The sequence below is a fragment of the Elephas maximus genome, chromosome 12 (assembly GCF_024166365.1).
Source record: "Elephas maximus indicus isolate mEleMax1 chromosome 12, mEleMax1 primary haplotype, whole genome shotgun sequence".
Taxonomy (NCBI): Eukaryota; Metazoa; Chordata; class Mammalia; order Proboscidea; family Elephantidae; genus Elephas; species Elephas maximus.
Window position 1 is genome coordinate 15,905,854 of NC_064830.1, and position 22,962 is coordinate 15,928,815.

The 22,962-nt window shown below is 41.7% G+C and overlaps 1 protein-coding gene across 1 annotated transcript; it reads right to left on the minus strand.

Moving 5' to 3' along the window:
- Positions 1-1,024: 1,024 nt before the first annotated feature.
- Positions 1,025-15,830, minus strand: CMPK2 (cytidine/uridine monophosphate kinase 2). Its single transcript, XM_049904879.1, has 5 exons — positions 14,879-15,830; positions 12,759-12,873; positions 10,364-10,565; positions 4,381-4,614; positions 1,025-2,714 (listed from the first exon to the last, which is right to left on the minus strand). Exons 1-5 carry the CDS (start codon positions 15,569-15,571, stop codon positions 2,597-2,599), a joined length of 1,362 nt encoding a protein of 453 aa, XP_049760836.1. The 5' UTR covers positions 15,572-15,830; the 3' UTR covers positions 1,025-2,596.
- Positions 15,831-22,962: the final 7,132 nt, after the last annotated feature.

The window sequence follows — 22,962 nt, forward strand, 5'->3', positions numbered from 1 at the left end:
TGAGATCTGCAAGATTAGATAGTGTCTTAAGCCAATCTCTTTTGAGACATAAAAGACAGAAGCGAGCAGAGACATGACAACATCATACCACCAAGAAAGCAGTGCCGGCAGCAGAGCATGTCCTTTGGACCTGAGGTTCCTGAGCTGAGATGCCCCCAGACCAAGGGAAGACTAATGACGTGGGCCTTCCTCCCGAGCTGACAGAGGGAGAAAGCCTTCCCTTGGAGCCAGCGCCCTGACTGCGGGCTTCTCGCCTACTGGACTGTGAGAGAATAAACTTCTCTTTGTTAAAGCCATCCACTGGTGGTATTCCTGTTGTAGCAGCACTAGATGACCAAGACAGAATTATAATTTTAATTTTTGGCCGTCAGGTGCCTAGCTAAAAATTTTATTACTATGAAAGCAGGGGAGCGTAAATATGTGAGACAATTAATGGTTTCTCACAATAAAGAAATGAAGCTCACCCTGTAATGAAACGGAGCAAAGCAAGTGGTCCCTTTTCATCGGTTTCTCGGCAGAAGGCACTGCCGTACCTAACACTCATGAATCGCATACTTCAAAGCGTATAAATTATGTAAGTGTGCAAAGAACGCTTTCTTACTGGATTAGGAAAATGCCGCTAATATCTGTAATGAGGAAGGCATTGCACTTTCCTGAAATGCTGTTTAAAGCAGAACAAAAACACTTTTACCATTCTCTAAAAAGTGCTTTGATCACAAATTCCACTTAGCCCATGAACCCACACCCTTCGACATCCTTGATTAAAACATCAGTCCTACGTGATCAAGATCTTTACAGTATTTAAATGTGAACTGGAGGGATATATGGGTTCGGCAGAGGATATTTTTACATACGTATTTGTAAGTACTGCAAATACACCCATAGCTCAGAGGGGGCAAAGGTATGAAAACCTAGTCATAACCAAACACTCTGAGGGACTTGAGGGCTTAGGACCATAGTCTCCGGGGACGTCTAGGTTAATGGGTACCTCCAGAAAAATCAACACACACCTGTGACTACAGCATAAATTAGAAAATCACAGCAAGTTTATTCATTTGCAAGAAAGACAAGGCATTATTATATGTTTGCTCTCTGAGGCTGCCAATAAGTGTTTAAATACAGTCAATAATATAACTGGACATTACATTTTAAAGACCCCTACCACTATTTTTTTTACCACTATTTATCAACTTGAAATTATTTTCAACTGAAACCAATTATGTATGTATGTACATAGATACATTATATGTAAATTGCCTAAAGTTGTTTGAGAAATAGTTGAATGATATTAATATTAAGCTTTGTAATTTAAAATTCTATGTGGTAAATCTGATAAGGCCTTAAATTAATTATTTTGGGGGAACGTCTTCTCAAAAATAGTAAGCAGGGTAAAAAATACTTTATAGATTGGTGTATCTTAGAACTGGAAGGGATTTCAGGTAATCAGCTGGCTCAGCCAACTCCTTAAAGCAAATAAGGTATTATTATCAATTTTTAGTTCAAATAACCTGACCTATAGGCGTTAAATGACACACCCAAAGCCAGATAGCTACTAAGCTTCCCCCTTTCTCAAAAAAAAAAACAAAACCTATGCACACAGGTCTCAAAACGATTCCACATGTGTTCATAAGCTAACCGAGGGCAAGAAAATTTGCTGATAGACAACATTCCAGGATCCACTGTGCCTATCGATCAAGATAAATTAAATCTGCCTAATAAAAATACACAACAAACATTGAGTTTAGCTTCTTGGCTTCAGTTTTAATTAGTGAATCATAGTCCATGAACTATAAACATCAAGATCAATAAATTGCTGGATTAGCCAAGTTAAATGCATCCAGTTCAGTGCAAAAACCTTGTTATATTCAGAGCCATATTTACAGAAGAAAGGGAAGGAATAGAAATAAGCAAAATGTAATTCAACGGAAGCTGTGGTACGAGTATGTAGGGCATTTCACGTTTGACGTCTCTGTATTCGACTCTAAAGTGTTAACCCAGGGAACTCTCTAAAGGGTTCTAAGCCTCAGGCACGAGGTGGCTCCAGAGGGGGTGTCCTTCAACACTCAGGGCACTTGAACATGTTCAGTGGAAATGCTTGGCTATACGATTTGGGGCTCATGGAGATACAGCTAGCCCATGATGACAGAGCACAAATATATCTGATAGAAGGCAATGCAGGACACATGCAAATATCACCAGCTTGCCAGGGCGTGGAAGTGGGAGAGAGTCGAAGGGCTTCCAGTTGAATTGGAAGATTTTCCTGTACGCTTGATGCTTTTTGGATAAGACAAACCTTCAAAGGGATCTGGTAGTGTGTAGTTAGAAATATGTTCCAAGAACATGTTTAACATACCAGACAGAAAAGCAACTTCCTCTGTCTCAAGGGAATATGACCCATCTGAAACTTCATGCATCCATCATTCAGATGACAGCACAACGGTTTAGGTAAAATTAAAATGCCCCATTTCCAATTTTCTGCTACACACCATGCTTATACAAAAGAAATCTGGGAAAACTGTATAAGAAGTTGTGGGCTTAGATGTGTCAAACAATACCTAATCTAGTAAAACGTGTCACCGGCCAGGAGTAACTACAATTAATTACAATGATTTTTGATTAGGCTTAAAACAGTCTGGAGGACCTTCTCTCTAGAAGGGCTGGCGTCAATCACGTGGCAGCTGGGGTCCTCCATCCGCTGGTAGGACACTTCCACCCTGCAGAACAGGCAGAAAGAAAAGAATTGACCTCCGTTGGCAAACACCAATTTATGCCCAAGTTATTTCCCTACCGTAATATAATCGTTTAGCTTGAGAAAGGGTTCCATCTGACTCATTCCAGTGCTCCCCTTGGCAACTAGCTTTGCCCACAGAAGACATCTGATATATTTTGTTAGATGAGTAAATTAATAATAATGTTTAATAGCTAACATTTACTGAATGTCTATTATCTGCTAGGCATTAGGGCTCTGTAGGATTTTTCTCATTCAGCACTGACAGCAACCTTAAGGAGGGAAATATTATTGTCATTTCCATTTTGCAGAAGAAGATTCCAAATCTCAGAGAGGTTAAATCATTTCCTCCAAGTCTGAATCCAGCCCTGCTCTTTCTCCCTGGTCTGTGCGCTAAATCATATTCATACAAGTTGAAGGTCATTAATATAGGTAATGTTCTCACTTGCGGCTGTTCTGAAAACTCACCAGACTTCTCCATCTCTTTTTAACGTTAATTAGCCTTGATGAATACAGGGACTGAGTAGTGTCTTATTTTATAATGGAAACAATATAGCATTGTGACTAAAACAGGGACCTGAGAGCTAGATCTTCTGGGTGCAAAGCTTTGCTTCAACACTTCCTAGCTATATGAACTTAGCACATTTTTTAACCTTTCTGTGCCTTGGTTTTCTCATCTGTAAAATGAGGACTGAAATGGTGACTTCCTTGCATGTTTGCAATGATTTTTAACTGAATCAATGCAAGTAAATTGCTTAACATGGTATCTTTATACACAGTGAAATTTTCATTTTTATTATTTCTGTTATCTGTCCTTTGTTCATTTATGTGATTAAGAGCTTGGCAGCTAACCAAAATGTTGGCATTTCAAATCCACCAGCTGCCCCTTAGGATCTCTATGGGGCAGTTCTACTCTGTCCTATAGGGTCGTTATGGGTTGGAACCGACTCGACGAAAACAGGTATTTATATAATCTAAATAGTGCTATGGAACATATTCATACTCAGCCACAAAGCAGTAAGACTTCCCAGACTTTTTTCTGCTATTGTGCTGCAGAGCTTCCTGTTGAAAACAAAGGCATTGCCTTAAAAACCAGAGAGATCTTGATTTTCACTCCAGTTTTACTACTTAACAGCTATGTGAATTTCGGCAAATTATTTAATCCTCTGAGTCTCAGTTTTGTAAACTGTAAAATACGGGTAACGTTTTCTTCACAAGCATGTAGATTACAGAATATCATATAAAATAAAATGCCTGACACACAGCAAGTACCTAAGGAGGTGAAAGTTACTACGAGTTTGTTATACGCGACTCCATGCCCAGTGGCACTGCCCACCGCTTTACAACTGGGGAAACTGAGATGAAGAGACATTCAGTGTCTTATCCAAGTTCCACACTGTTCCCGGCACAGCCAGGATTCGAAACAATATCCAATTCCCAGTCAAATATCCTATCACTTAAAAATAACAAGGCTGTAACCCTATGGTAACAACTTCGTTTGAAAAAGCTGACATAATTTAGAGGACATTGCCTCTAGCATATGGAAAATGGGAACATGGTCATTTTCTCACCCCTCCTAAAGCCAGTGCTGATCCTGGCTTACTACTCTGGCCAGGACACCCTGCCACCCACATTGCATCATGGACACGCACTTTTGACGAAACACATTGTTGGCCTCAAGTTCAACTTCTTCTCTGGTCTTCTCCATTCCCCGGCGCGCAATTCTCCGCATTCTCTCCTCAGGACTCACAGTGAGCAGCAGGACCAGGTCTGGCTTAAGCAGGTCCTTTGGCCACTGGTATATATGGTGATGGGCTGGGGGCAGATGCTGGAGGCCACCACTTATCTCAGTGGCTAAGGCGTAAGTGGCTGTGCTGTGCCAGTACCTGGGATGAGAAGAAAAAAAGAGTGAGTTCTCCACCTCCAGAAAACATCAAGTAGGACCTGAGAGTCAGCTGCTGACAACACTGAAGCCAAGGCTGGCTCTGCGGAAGTTTTCTTAGTGCAGAGATAAATTAAAAACACCAAGAAGAGCGACACTGATATAATGGGCTTTTTCACAAAGCTACATTTATTCAATTAAAACTATCATTTATTTTGAGATTACACCCTCACACATTTTTGGCCTTGTAACATGCTTTTCTCTATCATATGGTGATAGGAGATGATAGATTTGTTTGGTGGTGCATTTGTTTTTAATGTTCTGTTTTGGCTAAATAAAAATCTGGCAAGTCCCTGTCAGTTCCTAAATTGTCTTAAAATTGAACTTTCCAATGAAATTCAGTTGTTAGGAATCCTGGACTAGAAGGCCTCTTTGTTCTTTCCAACTCCTTAGTCATTTGATTATGCCTTGGTATCAGGTAGGAAGGAAGGTCCTGGTACCGGGTTCACCACGAAAGTCCTCCCTAAGGAAAGGTAGTCACTCTTTTGGTTGGCTATTTTTAAAAATGCTTTTGGGGAAGAAAGTCATAAAAACATGAAGAAAATAAAGTCAGTCGTCTATTTTAAAATACCCAATGGTTCTCCACTGCTTATGGGAAAATGTCCACTCTCCTTGGTAAGACTCTGAACACCACTAACAGTCCATACCCAGGCACGCTTACCCACATCTTTCTTCACGCTTTTGCTTGTCTAGAGTAATGTTCTCAGCCAGAAAAGCTCCTATTCATCCTTCGGAGTCCAATTCATATGAAGCCCCCAAACAGAATTAATTATTTCCCCTTCTGTAGTCTCAAACTCCATCATACATGACTATATTAAAGAACTTTTCAGAGTATATTAGGGCTAATTGTTTGTGAGTTTGGACATCTTTTTTCTTCTCTGCTACAGAACTAATTCCTTGAGTATGAAATGCTTTTTAGTCATTTATGTATCCCATAATAGGTATGCAATAAATGCTCTTCGGATGCATGGGTGAATGAATGAATAAATTAATGAATGACTGAATTAGAATTATTTTATTTAGGGGCATAGCATATTATACTCTTGCCCTATTCATGTTATATTCCAATTTTAAGTGACTACATACAAACTCAAAATTCAAAAGCACCTACAACAAAAACTTATGATATGACCCTAAACATCCCAATGTAGAGAGGTCTCCATGGTCTCAATTTGTCTGCACTTTCAATTTACCAGATTTCTCTTCTTTGAAATCCCAGATTCGTATTCATTTCAGACTTGAACTACATTTCACAGTGAAAAGGACACACTAATAAATTTACTGTGTATTTCAAGCTCTATATTGTTTTAACAGAGTGACATTTCATATTATAGGCAGTAAGTATGGTATAGAACAAGAACTGAGCTGGATCTTACTTCTTCTGCCACCTATTTGCTTTGTGGACATAAGGAAGTCAATTAGGTCAATGTAGTCTCAATTTTCTCATCTGGAAAATGGCAATCATTAAAGCTTTGTTCCCCTTTCATATTTGTTGCAAGAATAGGCAAATGCTTTAAAAAATGTCACTATCCATTGCTGTTGCTGTCAAGTCAATTCCTACTGCTAGCGACCCAATAGGACAGAGTAGAACTGCCCCATTACACCACCAGGATTTAAAAAAAAAAAAAAAAGTCACTATAAGACATTATATCCTTTTTATTGGGCATAGGTTATAACTAAAGATGAGCTGTATCAAATTATGACAACACAATACTGGCAGTACTGAAAATCAAAAAAGTAAGTTAATTTGGGAGGTGATCTATCCTAATACCCACCATCCTGCAAAGGCCTTATCCACCTCCAAAAATTGGCTCTCAGAGCTTCAGGCCACTGTAGCTGCTTGCTCCTTTGAATTCTGCCTGGATATATGCCTATGTATCCCTTACCTCACTCCTGTCACCTACAAACTTGAACTTTCACCGTCCCTATCATAGACATCTTGTCTTCCAAGCTCAATCACTGCATCCAGGGTCCAGGCTTCCTTTTCCAACCTCTACAAATTGCACTGTGCTCTGCCCACGCTCAATTTTCACTGAACTAAATATTCAGCTACAAGTACAGAGGCTGATAACATCTTAATTTAAAAAGTCTTTTTTTTTTTTAATTTTAGAAAAACTATCAGCAAGAATAGATTTTTTTTAAAGGCAATGGGGTGATTAAGTTGCCAACCTTAACTACAGTCAGCAGCAAAGATTACTGTCTCCTTTATTTTTTCAGCCAGATGATGGCATTGTCTAAAATAGATTTTCATTAAAATCTTTAAACATGAACAAAAACCACCCAGACAACAAATAACTGCTCTTTTCTCTTCATCTGACAAGGTGATATTGTATCTCTTTAAAGAGCTAAATTGCAGACAACTCACAGACAGAAAGAAGAAAACTCAAGGGCAGAATTAGGGTACGTTTTCCATAGAGTTCTCTCATTGACAACACTGCTGCTGATTTTAAATAATCATACCCTTTGGCCATCAATTTCTGACTCTTTTCACTATTTAGTGTTCTCCAATCCTGCCATCACGGAATCACATTAGTTCAAATCAAATGCAATTTACTGACACATGCATAGCCTACCTCATAATGCTTTATATTTTAATAGCGATTTGCTGTTTTCAAAGCACTCGCACATGTATCAACTCATTTGAGATTCATCACAAATCTTCATAGCAGGCAGGGAAGGGATTATGGATAACGCCATTTAATAGATAAGAAAACTGAGAGCCAGAGAGAATAAGGGACCTGCCTACACAGAGAGGGTAGTGCTGGCATCAATGTATTTGGACATGTTGCAAATCATGTGCTCCGTGAAGTCACTCTCTTAGGAGATTTTAGTCCTTCTCCTTGAAATAAAGAGCACTGTATCAAAAAAGGTTTTCAAAGATGGTAGCACAGGGCACTTCAACAATAGAGAAAAAGCATTATCCAAGCAAAGATGTCTTACAAAAGGAAGTGATTTTTCATTCATCTCAAAAGTTCACTCTAGAATATAACATGTTAACTTTGGGGAAAAAAAAAAAACTATCTTGTCATTCTCATTGCCATCTCAAAGTTAGAACTACCTACTGGCCATCTGGAACCCTGGTGGCACGGTGGTTAAGAAATTGGCTGCTAACCAAAAGGTTGGCAGTTGGAATCCTTCAGCTGCTCCTTGGAAACCCTATGGGGAAGTTCTGCTCTGTCCTACAGGGTTGCTAGAAATCAGAGTCGAGTCGATGGCAATGAGTTGACTGGCCATCCATAGCTTAGACTACAGCAATTGCCTTCCAACTAATTTTTCTGTTTTCATTCTTGCCCCCACCTGTGCCCACATAGTATTCTCTACACACAGTCTGAATGATACCTTTACGGAATATTCCAGATAGATGGTAAAGTATACAGAGAAAGATATTATATCAAGAAAGGAATAGAAGTTCTGTTTCCAGACATTGCAAATTAACTTTTAACTGATCAACTTACCCACTCTGAACAAGTGGAAAAGCTAGAACAGTTCAAATTAAGGACTGACAGTATGAAATATTGACAAGGGTATGAGTCAAATGGAATTCCCAAACATTTCTGGAGGAGGAGGCTGTAAATGGTTTCAACCACTTGAGACAACTTTAGGCAATAAAGCTGAAGCTGAACATATGTGAAACCCATAATCCCACAATTCCACTCCTGGGAGCCTGTGCATCAGGATTGCATGTGTACATATGTGTGCCAGAAAATATGTAAAGAATGTTCACAGCCACAAGAACAAATCTCAGAAACACAATGTGGGCTGAAAGTAGATGCACACGACACTTAACGTACCAGTACATTTATGAGCAGCATTAAAACAGGCAAGGTTAGCCTATGCTGCTAGAAGTTGTGACAGTAATTAGCATTGGGGAGGAGCATAGGTAGTGATTGGGGGGTGGATTTACAGGGTGTGAGAAGCTTCCAATTCTTGATCTGGGTGCAGGTTACTTGGATGTGTCCACTTCTTGAAATGTCTTGAGATCTATATTTATGATTAATATTCTTTTCTCTGTATTGATCAGACTTCAATATAATTGCTTATTTTCCCCAAAATAAATAAACACTGCCTAGAGAACAATACACTGAACACTCAAGAAATGCTCCAAATCCAGGGAAAGCCCATCTGTACTACTTGTCAGTCGCATGTCTCTCCACTGCCCAGAGGACAGCACTCTTAGACTTGGTGTTCAACATCCTCGCAGAGCTCTGTACACTGTATTTCATATTGTTTTGCAGGTATCCTACTAAACATCTTTCTGCAACTTTTTTTCACTCAATGTTATGTTTTTATAATTCATGCACGTTGATGCATTTTACTTGTTTATACTGTTGTGCAGTACTCTGTTTTATAAATATGCCAGTATTTATTCATCCTTTCTCTAATTGATGAGCATTTGGCTTTTCAAAGTTTTTGATATTATAAACAAAGCTGAAATAAACTTTTGTGTGTGTGTGTCTTCAGTATGTGGAAGCAATCTTCCCCTTTACCACATATTCCCAAACCGCTCACCAGGTGGGGGTGCCAGGACCTAGCTCCTATCAGCACTACATGAGGGTTACCATCACTCCATACCATCTCCAACCCTGGGGATTATAAAATATTTCATTAGTTTTCCCCACATGTTGGGAGCAAAATAGAATCTTATTGTGGTTTTAACTTTTATGTCCCTAATTAGTAGTGATTCTAAGTTTAGTATGACGTGCTTGCCATCTCTTTTGTCCATTTTTACAGTGTTTTTTTTTTTTTTTAACTATTTCTTATGTGTGAAAGTTTAAAAATGTGAATCACTTTATATCACCCCATTATTTTAAACCCTCCAATGGATTCCTATTGAACTCAGATTTAAAATCCACACATGACCATGGCCTACTGGACCCTAAGCGACCCATCCCCTGCCTTCCTCTTTTATCATTCTAGAATATGTTAATATATCTCTGCCTCCAGGCCTTTGCTCTGGCTGACTCCTCTATCCACAGGGCTTCCCTTTTCCCCCGAGTTTTCACATGTTTTAGATTTCACATGGTGTTGTAGGGTGAGATCAACGGTCTCTTCACAGAGAGGCCTTCCTAAACCCCATCTATGGGGCTTCAGCCATTTTCTATCCCATTACTTAGATTTACTTTCTTCATAGTATTTATCATTCTCTGAAATTTTCCTACGCGTTTATTTACTTGTGTATATATTCTCCCGCATTACTACCCCTGCACCATGAAAACCGGGCATTATTGATCTCATTTACCACAGAACATGATGAACTAAGGACAGTCTTTGGCACATAAAAATAAATACATAAATAATAAATGTTGATAAATCAATGGGCTGCAAGTATAAATTTGTGAAGCACACAGACTTTGGTTAATATCTGTGATATGTTATTTCTAGCTCAGTCACCTTGGCAAGTTACTTAACCCATCTAAGATCTGTATTTCTCATCAGCAAATTGGGAGGAATATTTATTATCCACTTAGCAAAGTTACTGCTCTGAGGATCAGTGCAATGTAGGTAATGCTCTCAGAAAAATGCCAAGCAGCACTGTAGGTAGGTAATAAACCAGAGACATTCCCATTATTATCATAATGCAGTTTAACTTAGTGGACACGATTGTGGATTTGCGGACATGCGTACGTAAAAAAACACACCTGTATGTTAGGTTCAAGGAAGAAAATACCTAATTCAAGGCATCTTATACCTACCTGTCTACAACCACAGGAGACTGGGTAGATTCTTTAGCTATTTCAGAAGCCACAATATAATTGCCCAAAGAGTAAAAAGCTCTCCTTATGATTGTCGGTTCATCATCAAAGATTTTCCTCCACTGGGCAACACAAGAAGGAGGTGATTTTAAGAGAACAGCCTTCAGAGAATCCGAAACAGCCTGGGTCACTGTGGTTTTACCTGCAGGTCGTACACAAGATGTCAAATATCTTAGTCATGGCCACCACGTTAATCCCCGAAGTTAATACTAATTTACAGCATAGAAAGTCTTTCAACCTGGTCAATTAAAACAGTTGATTGAATAATACAATGCTTTATAAAATGTTGCAGACCCATAGAACTTAGGCTCCCTCTGCTTGGTATTAGAATACTTTGAAGAAAAACAAAATGGCCCTCTTTTTTCAAAGTAAAGATACACTGTGATACCTGGAGCTCCAGGCCCTCTACTCTAAGCTCTGCCACATCTTTCATCATTCTCTTCGCTTCTCCATATTGCTAGTTTTATTCCCAGCCACAGGGTTTTACCACTCCTCATTCGTCCTTGGGCAGTCTCTCATATTTCATCTATGTGCCATCAATCTTTAAGGTGTAACCCAAGCATGGCATCCCCACGGAAGGAGTTACGATCCTTGCCCTACCTCCCTACCTAATTCTTCATACACTGCTTCCACTTCTCTTCAGTTTCTTTCCAATTGCCAACCCTGGTTATATCACTCTATCCTGTCCTTGCCACTTTGGACTTGACCTTCAGAGCCTATGTATCCAGCTTTGGGTTTTCCAGATTCTCCCTCAAAAGCATAGTTCAGATTTGCCTCATTTTCTGATCCCCTAAGTGGTGTACTTGCCGAAGCCAACCCTCAGACCCACATCATACTTCTTTGCTGCCCCCTGCAGCACAGGAGGGGTAGTGCAGGGAATACTGTCTATTACAGGACAGGTTCTCTCCCTCCTCTGAGTTTAGGCATTTTTTTTCCCTCTATTACACACTGAACACTTTATTATTGATTGCTTATTTCTTTGATTTTTCTTGAGCTCTCAGAACAGATCATAATAGTAGCTGCCATTGCTCAGTGTCTACTATGGACCAAGCACTCAACACATACCCTGGTCCTCATTTTCATAACGACACTACAAAATCATTATTAACTTATCATTTTACAGATGAAGAGGCTGAGCATTAGAGAAATGTACCCAAATCAGCCCTGATAAGGGGAACTGAAACCAGAATTCAAACATATAAGAGCTGGAATCGATTGCTCTCATTTTTTTTTTCACTACTTCTTGATGATGTATCTTTGAAAATTTTGTATATATGCATGTGTGCATTGCGGTCTTCTTTTTTTTTTTTATTTCTTTTGTAACCCCACAGAAACTAAATCAGCCATAGGTACGAAATAAATGACCAGCCAAACACACTGGCTAAATGATTAACGCTGCTAAAAATCCCTCTGTGACTTAAAAAAGAAAAAAAAAATTACTGGGCTATGGTACAACTCATGCAATAAGTAGCTACTCTACTGTGAAGTCCAAGGGCGTGGCCTTTACTACTTGAGCATTCTGATAAATCTAGGACAGTCAAAATGAGTTATCTGCCTGTGCCACGTCTACCGACTTGATATACACAAACGGCCTCTGCATAGAAATTGCTTTTTACATTATTAAAAATAAAAGCCTGCATCTCCTTAAACTGACATGCAAAGGGGAAATACCTTCTGCTGGACCACAGGTAAACTGTTGTTCTCCAGGCTCCACCTTCTCCTTGGGTATCTCATGCTGCCTTCACGACAACTCTTCTCCCTCTTCGTGTGTTAAGTGTGGGCATGGCCACTGTATTTTGATATCTATTTGGCAACTCAAAAGTCTTCCCCCCCACTTCCTAATTTTTCCAAGTTTTGTTCCAAAAGGGGCCTCTGGCTCCTTGTAGTTCCCAGACGCACCATGTTGGTTTGAGTCTCTGTATCTTTGCCCATGCTGTTTCTTCTGTCTGAAGGACCTTCCCTGCCTTTTATCACCTGAGCAACTCCTACCCATAGTTAAAGCACAACCCAGAAGCTATCCCTGGCCACACACCCATCTGTCACCTTTCCCCCACTCAGGCTAGACTAAGTGCTCCCTCCATTCTGCCATACCATCCAAGGCCCTACTCCCCCACAGTTCACATCACTTTATTCTAAAGTTATTTGTAAGAGAGCAAGTGCTGTATCTTACTCTTCTTTGTGCCCCCATTGCCTGCCTACAGTGCTTGGCACATAGTAAAGGTTCACATAAGGCTTATTATATTGAACTCCCTGTTATGTTTTGTTTTCCAAGACCTGTTTCTGAAACTGAGCAGTTCATATCATTGCCTATAACTTCAGAATAATATTCTCTTACCGGTGGCATCCAGTCCTTCTATGGCAATAACTGGGAACTTTCCTTTCTGGATCTGCTTTGGGCATTGGTCAACCAGGTCAAGCACTGCTTGGACTTCAGGTATAAAGGATGTGCACTGTAAAACAACATCTATTAATCGACAATGAAATCATGGGGAATTTTCTGCACCCAAACCAAACCCAACCCATTGCTGTCAAGTTGATTCCAACTCATAGCAATCCCATAGGACAGAGTTGAACTGACCCATAGGGTTTCCAAGGAGCAGCCGATGGATTCAAACTGCTGACCTTCTGGTTACCAGCTGTAGCTCTTAGCCACTGCACCACCTGGGCTCCAATAAATTAGTGTGAACACAGTTATCTAATGCTAACAAGGCATACGTTATATTTAGCACCATGCCAGGTATGTAGATAACATAGTATTTGGAAGACAGAAAAAGCTAAACTCCTTTATTTTATAATGGTAGCTGAGGCTGAAAAGGGCAACTTCCTCTGGGTCACCCAACCTGCAGCCCTCACTGACCAGCTCCCAGTATAAGAGGAAAGCCAGACAAGTGTGCATAATTGCAGTGCAGTGTAACACAGATAGCACTGGACCTACAAGGTCCTGCTGGGAGCAGTGATTCAGAAACGTGAGCAATTAGCTATACTATAGGCTTCACAGAAGTCCTGATGGCACAGTGGTTAAAAGCTCTGCTGCTAATCAAAAGGTCAGCAGCTGAATCCACCAACAGTTCCTTGCAAACCCTATGAGGCAGTTCTACTCTGTCCTATAGTGTCGCTATGAGTCACAATGGACTTGACAGCAACGGGTTTTTATAGGCTTTATGAGACAGCAGTCTGCAACTTAGCCCTCCCTAACACCCGGAGGGCTGAGAAAAGTGTCAAGCACCACAATCACCAGGCCAACAGAGCAGTATCTTCCTGGGAGTTCAGAGTCCTTAATCGTGCATTATCTCACTGAATATTCACAGCATCTCCATAATTGTGAGTCCCAGACATTTATTTATTGATGTGCTTACTCTGAGCCAGGGAGTATTCTAAGTGCTTGGCAAGTCTTAACTCGGACAATCCTCAGGACAACTCCAAGAAGCTGGTACTATTGTTATCTACTGACGCAGTGTACAGATTAAGGCAACTGAGGCAAAGGTTGTTTGAGAAGCTTCGTGAATGCGATGCAGTTTATGACACAGCTTAATCCCACAGTTGAAATTCATACCCAGACAGATGAGTTGGCCATCTCTTTGGCCCCAGAACACTTGTAAAATTTACCCGAGATCCATGGTACATCCTCAGGAGGCCTTCTAGACATCCCCAGGCCCTGACTAAGCTGTGGTCCTAAAGAATCTTAAATCTCATGCGTCCAACACTTGCTATGTGTCAAGGGTTTCATAAACTATAACCACAATAACAACACCGTGTGAAAGGTACTGACAGGTCAAGGAAAAGCAAACAGAATAGCTGAGTATCCCGCACAAGGTCTGCAGCCAGTAAGTAACCCAAACCAAAAGCAAACCCGTTGCCGTTGAGTCCGACTCATACCAACCCCATAGGACAGAGGAGAACTGCCCCATAGGGTTTCTAAGGAGTGGCTGGTGGATGCGAACTGCTGACCTTTTGGTTAGCAGTCATAGCTCTTAACCACTAAGTGACCAGGGTTTCCAGCGGTAAGTAGGTAGGAAGTAAATCTAAGTCTCTTAAACTTCTAAACACTTGTCCTTTTTTTCTCCCTCTCTGTGCTACAAGATCCCTTAATGGTGTCCACCAGAATACAAAATTACTTCCTAGATGCCATTTTCTTCCACCATACACAGCCAGCCTCTTGATGACTTATGCAGTACTTTCAGCAGGCATGAATAGCAGGTATCCCACCCACTAGGTGTATGGATATCTATAGCCCATCTGAGATAGGAAGCTTTTTGGCAGCCAAGAATCTTGAATGTAGCCACAGTGTCTAATACAGAACCTGGTATATAGGAGATGCTCACTAACTGGAATAAATAAACTATCTTGGCAAGAAAGATCTTTATAGTCTAGCTGCAGGCCAGCCATACTGTTCTGTGCCCAATTCTCTGGCCAGGAAGGTCCAGGTACCACACTGGGAAGGGGCAGAACCCTTACCGCCTCCAACACTGCCCGGGCTGCTTCCCGGCTGGGAAAGACCACGGAGCTGAGCAGGTCAGGCAAAACGGGGTGCAGCGGGGGCTCCTGGGTGGGCATCACCAGGGCGCACCCCACCTCCAGCTGTCGGCCGTCCTGCAGCGCCCACAACCGCTGCCATAGCTGGCCATGGGGGTCGGTCTCAAACTCCCCCAGGTGCGGGTGAGGGATTTCCTTGCAGGCTCGCAGCAGCTCAATCAGAGCGCGCCTGGTTTGCAGGCAGTCCCAGGGGTCATGGAGCAGGAAGCCGTGCTGCGCGCTCCCGGGCTGGCCGCCGGGGCGATAAGAGAGCAGCCTCCGCAGCTGGCACTGCTGGAACTGGCCGCGGCGCAGCTGCTGGAGCAGTCGCTGGTGCAGCTTGGCAGCCCGGACCCGCGCCCCTGAGCCAGCGTCAGGTGCCAGCGGCACGCAGAGGGAGTAGTTGCGTCCCGGGGAGCCCAGAATCGCGGCCAGGCGGGCATCCTGGCAGGCTCCTGGAGGATCGCCAGGGGCGTGGGCGCAAAGAGTGAAGTGAGCCAAAGTGCAGTCGGGGAGCTCCAGGGCGAAGCAGCGGTCCGGAACCATGGTCCGCGCGCAGGCCCCGCGCCGCGGGCGCAACTGCCTGGAGAGTCGCCGGAGCAGGAGCTGGGCGGGCGGGAGGCTGGCGAAGGCCATAAGGCCGCCTCCCGGTGTCCCCTCCCTCCGGCCGCGCCTCGGAAACGAAACCTGGAGGTGGGCGGCGAGGAAGGCGGAAACGAAAGCGAAGAGGCCAGCAGGCCGAGGACCCGGGGCCACTGGTTTTGGGGTGGCCTCCGCCGGCCTTGTCCTCCTCCCAGTGTGCTCTGCGCTGCAAGCGTTGGGAGGAAACTCTCGGTCCCCGGAGGCGCGCGATGGGGCAAGGTGAGGCGTTGGAGCCAGCCCGCGGCGCCTGTCCCCCGGGAGCTGACTCCCAGGGCTGTTTCTCTGCCTTCTGGCCGGGGAGCCCCGCGTTAGCCGGGCGCGAGCCTAGCCGCTTGGCACCGTGTGAGGATCTGAGTCCTCTGCCCAGCGGTAGCCGGGTGTCTGCGTTCTGGGAAGTGGCAGGTGCCTAGAGGTGGAAAGGGGCCCCCTGAACCTGGTTTGAATTCCTCCTCTGGTCGCGATGAGTCGGAATCGACTCGACCCCAACGGGGGTGTGTGGGTGTGGGTGTGTGTTTGCCTATACCCAGTGTAGTGTGTGTCTGTGTGTCAGAGAGAGAGAGATTCTTTCTTTTAGATTCAGGAATCTCTTCCCTGTGTGATCACCTTTACTACTCAGGAGAGGATTAACCAGTAAGCAAGGCACAGGCTTACTTGTGTTTACTTACTTACTAGTCTGTAGTGAAAAGTACGCACAAATAAAGCCGTGCTGGGTAACGCAGCCCTGCCCTACTGACTCTTCATCTTCTGCGTTCATTGCAAGCACCTTCCTCCTGGCCTGACTTACTCCCGCAGACCATCTGACTGCTGCTTCTCTGCCTTTAGGGCTCAGCTCTGGCGCCCATCCCGCACGCCACCCTCAGACGCCAAGGGTGGGAGCTGCTTTCACCTGCCTAGCCAGGCAGTGATCTCATTCACTTTCCACTTGCTTTCCCCTCTTCTTGAAATTACCCTCACCCTTCTGCTGACTTTCACACCAGAGAGTGAAGTTTATTTCTTCCAGTTAGTGAGCATCTCCTATATACCAGGTTCTGTATTAGGCTCTGTGGCTACATTCAAGATTCTTGACTGACAACTCTAAATTACCTCTCATTAGCCAAATTAAATGCTCCTTCCTTAGGAGTCCAGAAAGACATACCGCACCTACAGCCTCTAGTCTGTTAACATACAGAAGTCCAGCATCGCTGGTATTGCTGCCTTTGTATAGCAGGGTCGATACAGCTGTTTGGGTATCAGATGTGTTTTCATTAACTGAGAACTTTAAAAAAAAATGATTGTCACCAAAAAATGACTGGTTGGCCATTGGGAAAAATTTCTAAAGTGTGTAATTGAGGCAGAGATGGAAAATATTCGATGAGCTGAAAGCAATGAACTTTTATGACTTAATCGAATTGGACTAAACCCTGGAGTGGTGTTTCATTCTGAAAGAAAAACAGTATTTTTACCACACACAAAACATTACAGCTATGTGGTTGAAGTATGAGTTAATAAGCTAGAAAGAAATAGTAATTTATAGGGCTTTTAGCTCTTTGACGATGTTTTTATTTTCTATGGGTAATTTCACTTGTGGACATTCAGCTTGCCGTGATGTTTTCGGATGTAAATAATACACAAAAGTATGTTATAACTCCTTTTTGTTCCTTAAGGCAGTTCTGCATCCTCCCATAAGCCTTTCTTGACCCTTCTTCCGTGTCACCCTTCAAAATAATCTGGGTGAGGAGCTTCTCTTTGCTAAAGAAAGATTATTTTTATCATAGGATTTTACTCTGTAGCTTATTGCCGCTTTTTACTAGTTTTGTCACCACTGAGCTCCTTGAGGGTAAGCAGGAGGTCTAGCCTAGTCGTAATTTTCCCCTGATTCTCCACCACAAAGCCCTCTTGGCACATAGCTTGCTAAATGAACTGTCAGGTCTGATGCTGGTCTAAGCTTCGCTCTCTGTTTTCACCAACCTCCTCTCTACAAAGGGAGTAAAATCCATGACACTGCTCTATCTGAGCTTAGCCAATGTGAAGTATGTATTGAGTGTATAATACATTCAATCATAAATGAAAAATCTCTTGTCATAATCTTGAGCCCCATTTTCAAATTCCTAGATCCGAGAGGAGCCCCGGTGGCACAGTGGTTAAGAGCTCTGGCATCTAGCCAGGAGGTCAGCAGTTTGAATCCACCAGGTGCTCCTTGGAGACCCTGTGGGGCAGTTGTACTCTTCCCTATAGGGTCACTGTGAGTCAGAATTGACTCGAAGGCCCCAGGTAGGACAGAGAAGCTGATGGTTCCAGTTTAGGTGGGTTTGTAATTTCAATAAGCCTGCCTGTAGTATCCCAGCCACAGATATTTCACACACGTTCCTGTAACTGCCTGCTAGAGCTAAAGCCCTCCTGTGCAACTCCAGATAGCAAAAGACTCAAAGCCCTGTGCCTGAGCTCTCTGGACTCTGAAGAGAAGCTGCATTCTGGACAAACACTTCAAAGTAGTATAACAGCATTATTCGTAAGAAAAGCCAGAGTCGTCAACACTTATGGTATCAATACTTACAGAGTTTTCAATACTTACAGTAAAAAAACAAAAAACAAAAAAATGCAACTATACTCTCCATTTTGCTAATGGGGAAAAAAAAGGTGAGAATTAGCAAATAGAAATGCAGTAATTGAATAATAAGAAAATAGAAAAAAATACTAATTTTAAAAAGAGCTTGGCTTTTGAAAACCTGTTTAAATACATGTACTTCTAGGTTGCCTATTCAAGTGGGAAAAAGAAAAAGAAAATGCAAAGCAGAATATCAGGGATAAGAGAAAGGATAAAGCCATAGATATAAATGACAAAAAGACGATATTACATACAATTCTACATTAATAAATTTGAATATCACAAAATAAATGGGCTGGAAAAAATTGGCAAATTATATGCAAGAAATAGTGATGATTCTATAACCAAAATCCCAGGAAACAAGTTGATAAAGAGACTCAAAGCACTAGACAAATTTTATAAGGAACTTCTGTATCAATGAGCAGATAAATCCTCTACTATATGAGCCTTTGGGGTTATTTACGTATTTATTTTTTAATAATAGTTCTTCTGGGGACTCTTCTGAGTTTCCAATTCTCGTCGAGTGCCGTCAAGTCTATTCCGACCCACAGCGACCCAATGTGACAGAGTAGAACTTCCCCATAGGTTTTCTAGGCTGTAATCTTTATGGGACTAATCAAAGGGTGTTCTATTTGAGAGTTTATTTCCTCATTAAGAAATACAGTTTATATGGCAGCCTGTGAGGAAGGGTTAATACAATAGATCTAGTTGCTCACTTCTTGTACAACTTCCAGAGAGCCTGGAAGTGTTTCTGACCCTTGGCCAATCCCTGGAAACATAGCCCTTGGAAGGTTCTTTATATTAATTATTGATGTGTACACCTGGAGCGATGGACCATGTTGCGTATATCTGCTTGCCAGAATTACTTTGTGTTAACAACCTTGGTGACATGCACCTGATTTCATCATTGGGGTCCTGAGGCTTGGTTGCCATGGCTGATCGCAAAGCAGGATACGCCTATGTGTCTAGTCTCCGTAAAACCCCAGGCCCTGGGATTCAAACAGCTTTCCCAGCAAAGATATTTCATATATATTCTGGTGGTTCCCTGCTTGAGATAAAGCCCTCCTGTGCAACCCCAGATGGTGAAAGACTCAAAACCTTCAAGTATATCTTTTTCGTGTTGCTCTTGTTTTGCCTCCTTTTACCGTAATAAAACAGAGTGTAACCTGCTACTGAGTCTTAATGAGTTCTTTCTGTGGCTTTGAGATTCCTGAAACACAGCCCCCTGCAAACATACACACGGAAATTGAGTAAGTTTCAAAGAACGATATTCACTTATTTTGAAGCATTTTGATATTCCATATCACTTCTTTAAACACACACGGCTAAATCTCTGGATCAATAAATGAGTGAAAAGGCAAGCCGAAGAGTGAAAGAAAATTTTGCAACACATATAACTGACAAAGTGTACATTAGACAAAGAATTCCTACAAATGAATAGTAAAAATACAGAAAACCTGAAACAAAGATGAGCAAAAGATTTGAACAGGCATTTCGTAGAAGAAGATATCCAAAGGGCTAGCAAACACATGAAAAGGTGCTCAACATCATTAGTCGTCCCAGTAATGCAAAATAAAACCACAGCATAATACCACTATGTGCTCACCCCAAAACACCAAAATCCAAACTTGCTACTGATGAGTCAATTCCTACCCATGGTGACCCCATATATTGCAGAATTAACTGTTCCATAGAGTTTTCTTGGTTGTAATCTTTGCAGAAGCAGATCTCCAGGCCTTTCTTCTGTGGTACTGCTGGGTGGGTTCAAACCACCAACCTTTAGGTTAGTCATCTAGTGCAAACTGCGCCACCCAGGAATCGTTATACACTCACCAGAATGGTTAAAATTAAAAGAAAAAAAAAAAACCTTAAAACTTGCAATTATAATACCAAGTGAAAAGGATGATTTATTTATTAATATTTTTATCTGACATGTAGGAGGTGCTCTATGAGAACTTGTTGAAGACAAGAAGGAAGGAGGGAAAGAAAGAGTATCTGAAAGCCTGAATGAATGAATGAATGAATGAGGAAAACTGGTCTAGATAGAGTAGACTAAAAAAACTAGGAAGTAATAATTAAATACCGTGACAATAATGATCATTTACTGAGCAGTATTAAGGGTTTAAATCCCCATTCAAGCCCTTACTCCCTCAGCGATATAAATTTCCTCAGCTATAAAATAAGCTAGTACGTGTAAAACATAACCTAGTCCCTGGCACTTAGTGCTATGCCTGCTAGATATTTCTAGTAGAGTATGCAGGTTCTGCTCTCAGTTCTTCATACGCATTACATCATTCAATCCTTAAAGGACCCTGTGAGTTCGATACTGATATTCGTATTTCCCAGATGTGTTAACAAGCATCAACCAGGTAAAGAACTTTACCTACAATGATCCCACATTGGCTGAACTAAAATTCAAACCTCAAAATGTTTAGCTGCAAAAAGCCTGTGTTGTTACTCACTGTGTGATACCTAACATTTCATGTGAAATGAAAACTAATTGGGTTTTCATTTCCTTATACACAGGTGACTCAGGAAAAAAGGTGTTTCTTAATTGAGCCAGATTATGGTGAGAGTTTAACATACTTTTGGCTAAGAAGACTTCAAGGCCTTGAATACTATCCCCTGTTGTGTAATTGGTAGTCATTAAGTATTTGTCTCTTGTTTTACAAAATTGCCTTTCAGTTTCCTTGTTAGGGAAAATGAAAGTCACCTTTGTTTCTATTCAGAATATAATACTATCAGAATAACAACAGTTAAAAATAACTGACCACTTAAAATTTCAGGCACAGTTCTGAGTATATTAGCCTTTTTAGTATGCAAAAAATCCCATGAGATATCCCGTTTTGCAGATGAGGAAATAGAGCTCCAGCAAAATAAAGTCACTTGCCCTAAGTCACACAGTAAGTGGTGAAGCGAGGTTTATGACTCCACAAGCTGTAATCTTAACCACAAGGGCTGTTTGATCTTTCCTGAAAAACCATGAAAGCAAAAGACCACTTGCTCAAGGACAATTCTGCTGCTGCTGCTTGTTACTAGCTGCCGTCAAGTTGACCACTGACCCATACACACGTGATGGACTTTTTTGATTCATAGACTTTTCATTGCTGGTGTTTTGGGACTTTGTCTTAGTTTGGATGCTCTAGTGAAACCTGTGCAGAGTCACAACAACACGAAGGCCTCCAGACGGTGGCTGCACCTGAAGTGCGTTTGCCTGAATTCCAACCCGGGTCTCCCCTGTGGAAGGCAAGAATTCTATCACTGAACCAGTCCTGCCCGTCTTTCCACAAATATCATGAACATATAAGACCACGTGCTCAAACACAATTCTAGTTAAGGACAGCTAAAGGAAGAAAATTTCAGTAAAAATGCAATGATGCTTTCTAAGAAAACTGTAAAAATAAATAACAAGCTGCAATAATTCTTGCCAATTATGAAGGATGTTAGACAAACATTGGACGCTTCTGGGTGACAATGTCAGCTGAAGATGAGACAGAACAGTCACAAAAGGGCCAAAGATGGTATGATCTCATTTCTATCAAATAGACCGATATCTAGAGACTGAAGCTTATTAGTGGCGGAGGGAACGGAAAAAGGGAGCCACCGTCTAGGGGTCGCTGAGTTTCTGTTAATATCAATGGAACATTTTGGAAAAGTATAGTAGGAATGGGCACTCAACGTGATGAACATAATCAATGTCACTGAATTGTACAGGTGCAAATTGTTGAATTGGCAAACGTGTTGCTGTATTCTATATGTATGCCACGATACAAAATGTTTAAATGGCATAGAAATGAAGAAAAATATAAATGTCCAATTATAATACTATCAAAACATATAAATTAAACTGCATAACTAAACAAGGGCTGAGCCAGGCATTTTGTTCTCTACCTGCGCATTTTGCTGTCATCGGTAACGGACCTGGAGCCAATGGTTTCGCCGATCATCCTCCAACGATTAAACACTCTTTTTGTGCTGTGGCCTCAAAGATAAGCTTTCACTGAGAACCAAAAAGGTGGAAACTTTTGCACAGTCATGTCATGAGTGAGCAATACAGCAACAAATTATTATTATTATTGTTATTTTTAAATCACACCACCTTTATTTGTTGGATGAGCTAGAAGACAACACACAGGATACTGAAAGCGAGTGACCTCCTAGGTACCTGTTTTGAGTTGCACCTGCTTATCCTCTGCCTGGCCAGTCTCAGTAGCCCGGGGCTCCTTTCTGTCCCCTTCTGAGGCCCAAACATTTGAGTTAGGCACGTGAGGCCCCCTACATCCCCTTACATTAATTTTGTGATGTTCAATTCCCACCAACTTGCCAGTGAATTAAGAGTACTCTATCTCATACATACAAAACTACATGGCTGTGGAGAGCTGGAAAAGGTTTAAAACATAATGACACTTATATACAAGCTGTGGCTTCACACCGTGGCTTCACACCAATAAAAACAAACAGACATTTATTTTGTCCTTGATTTTTGGTGCAACTTATACGTATACATTATATTGTATTTTTTAAAAGTAATAAATCAACCGTATATACAAATAAAATCACAAATGAAGGCAAATGAATGCATTGGCATGTTGTGACTGTAATTTACTGGACCAGAAAGGTGAAATTCTAGGACTTTAGTCCTTGTCCATAACCAGACTAGGACACTGCATACACACACACACACACACACACATACATCAAGTTAGAAAGGATGTTATTTATACAAGTAGATATAGACAGTGAGGCAGAAAAAGGCAGAATTTTTGCCTTAGAACTGAGCCTTCAGTATTGGCTTGATTCC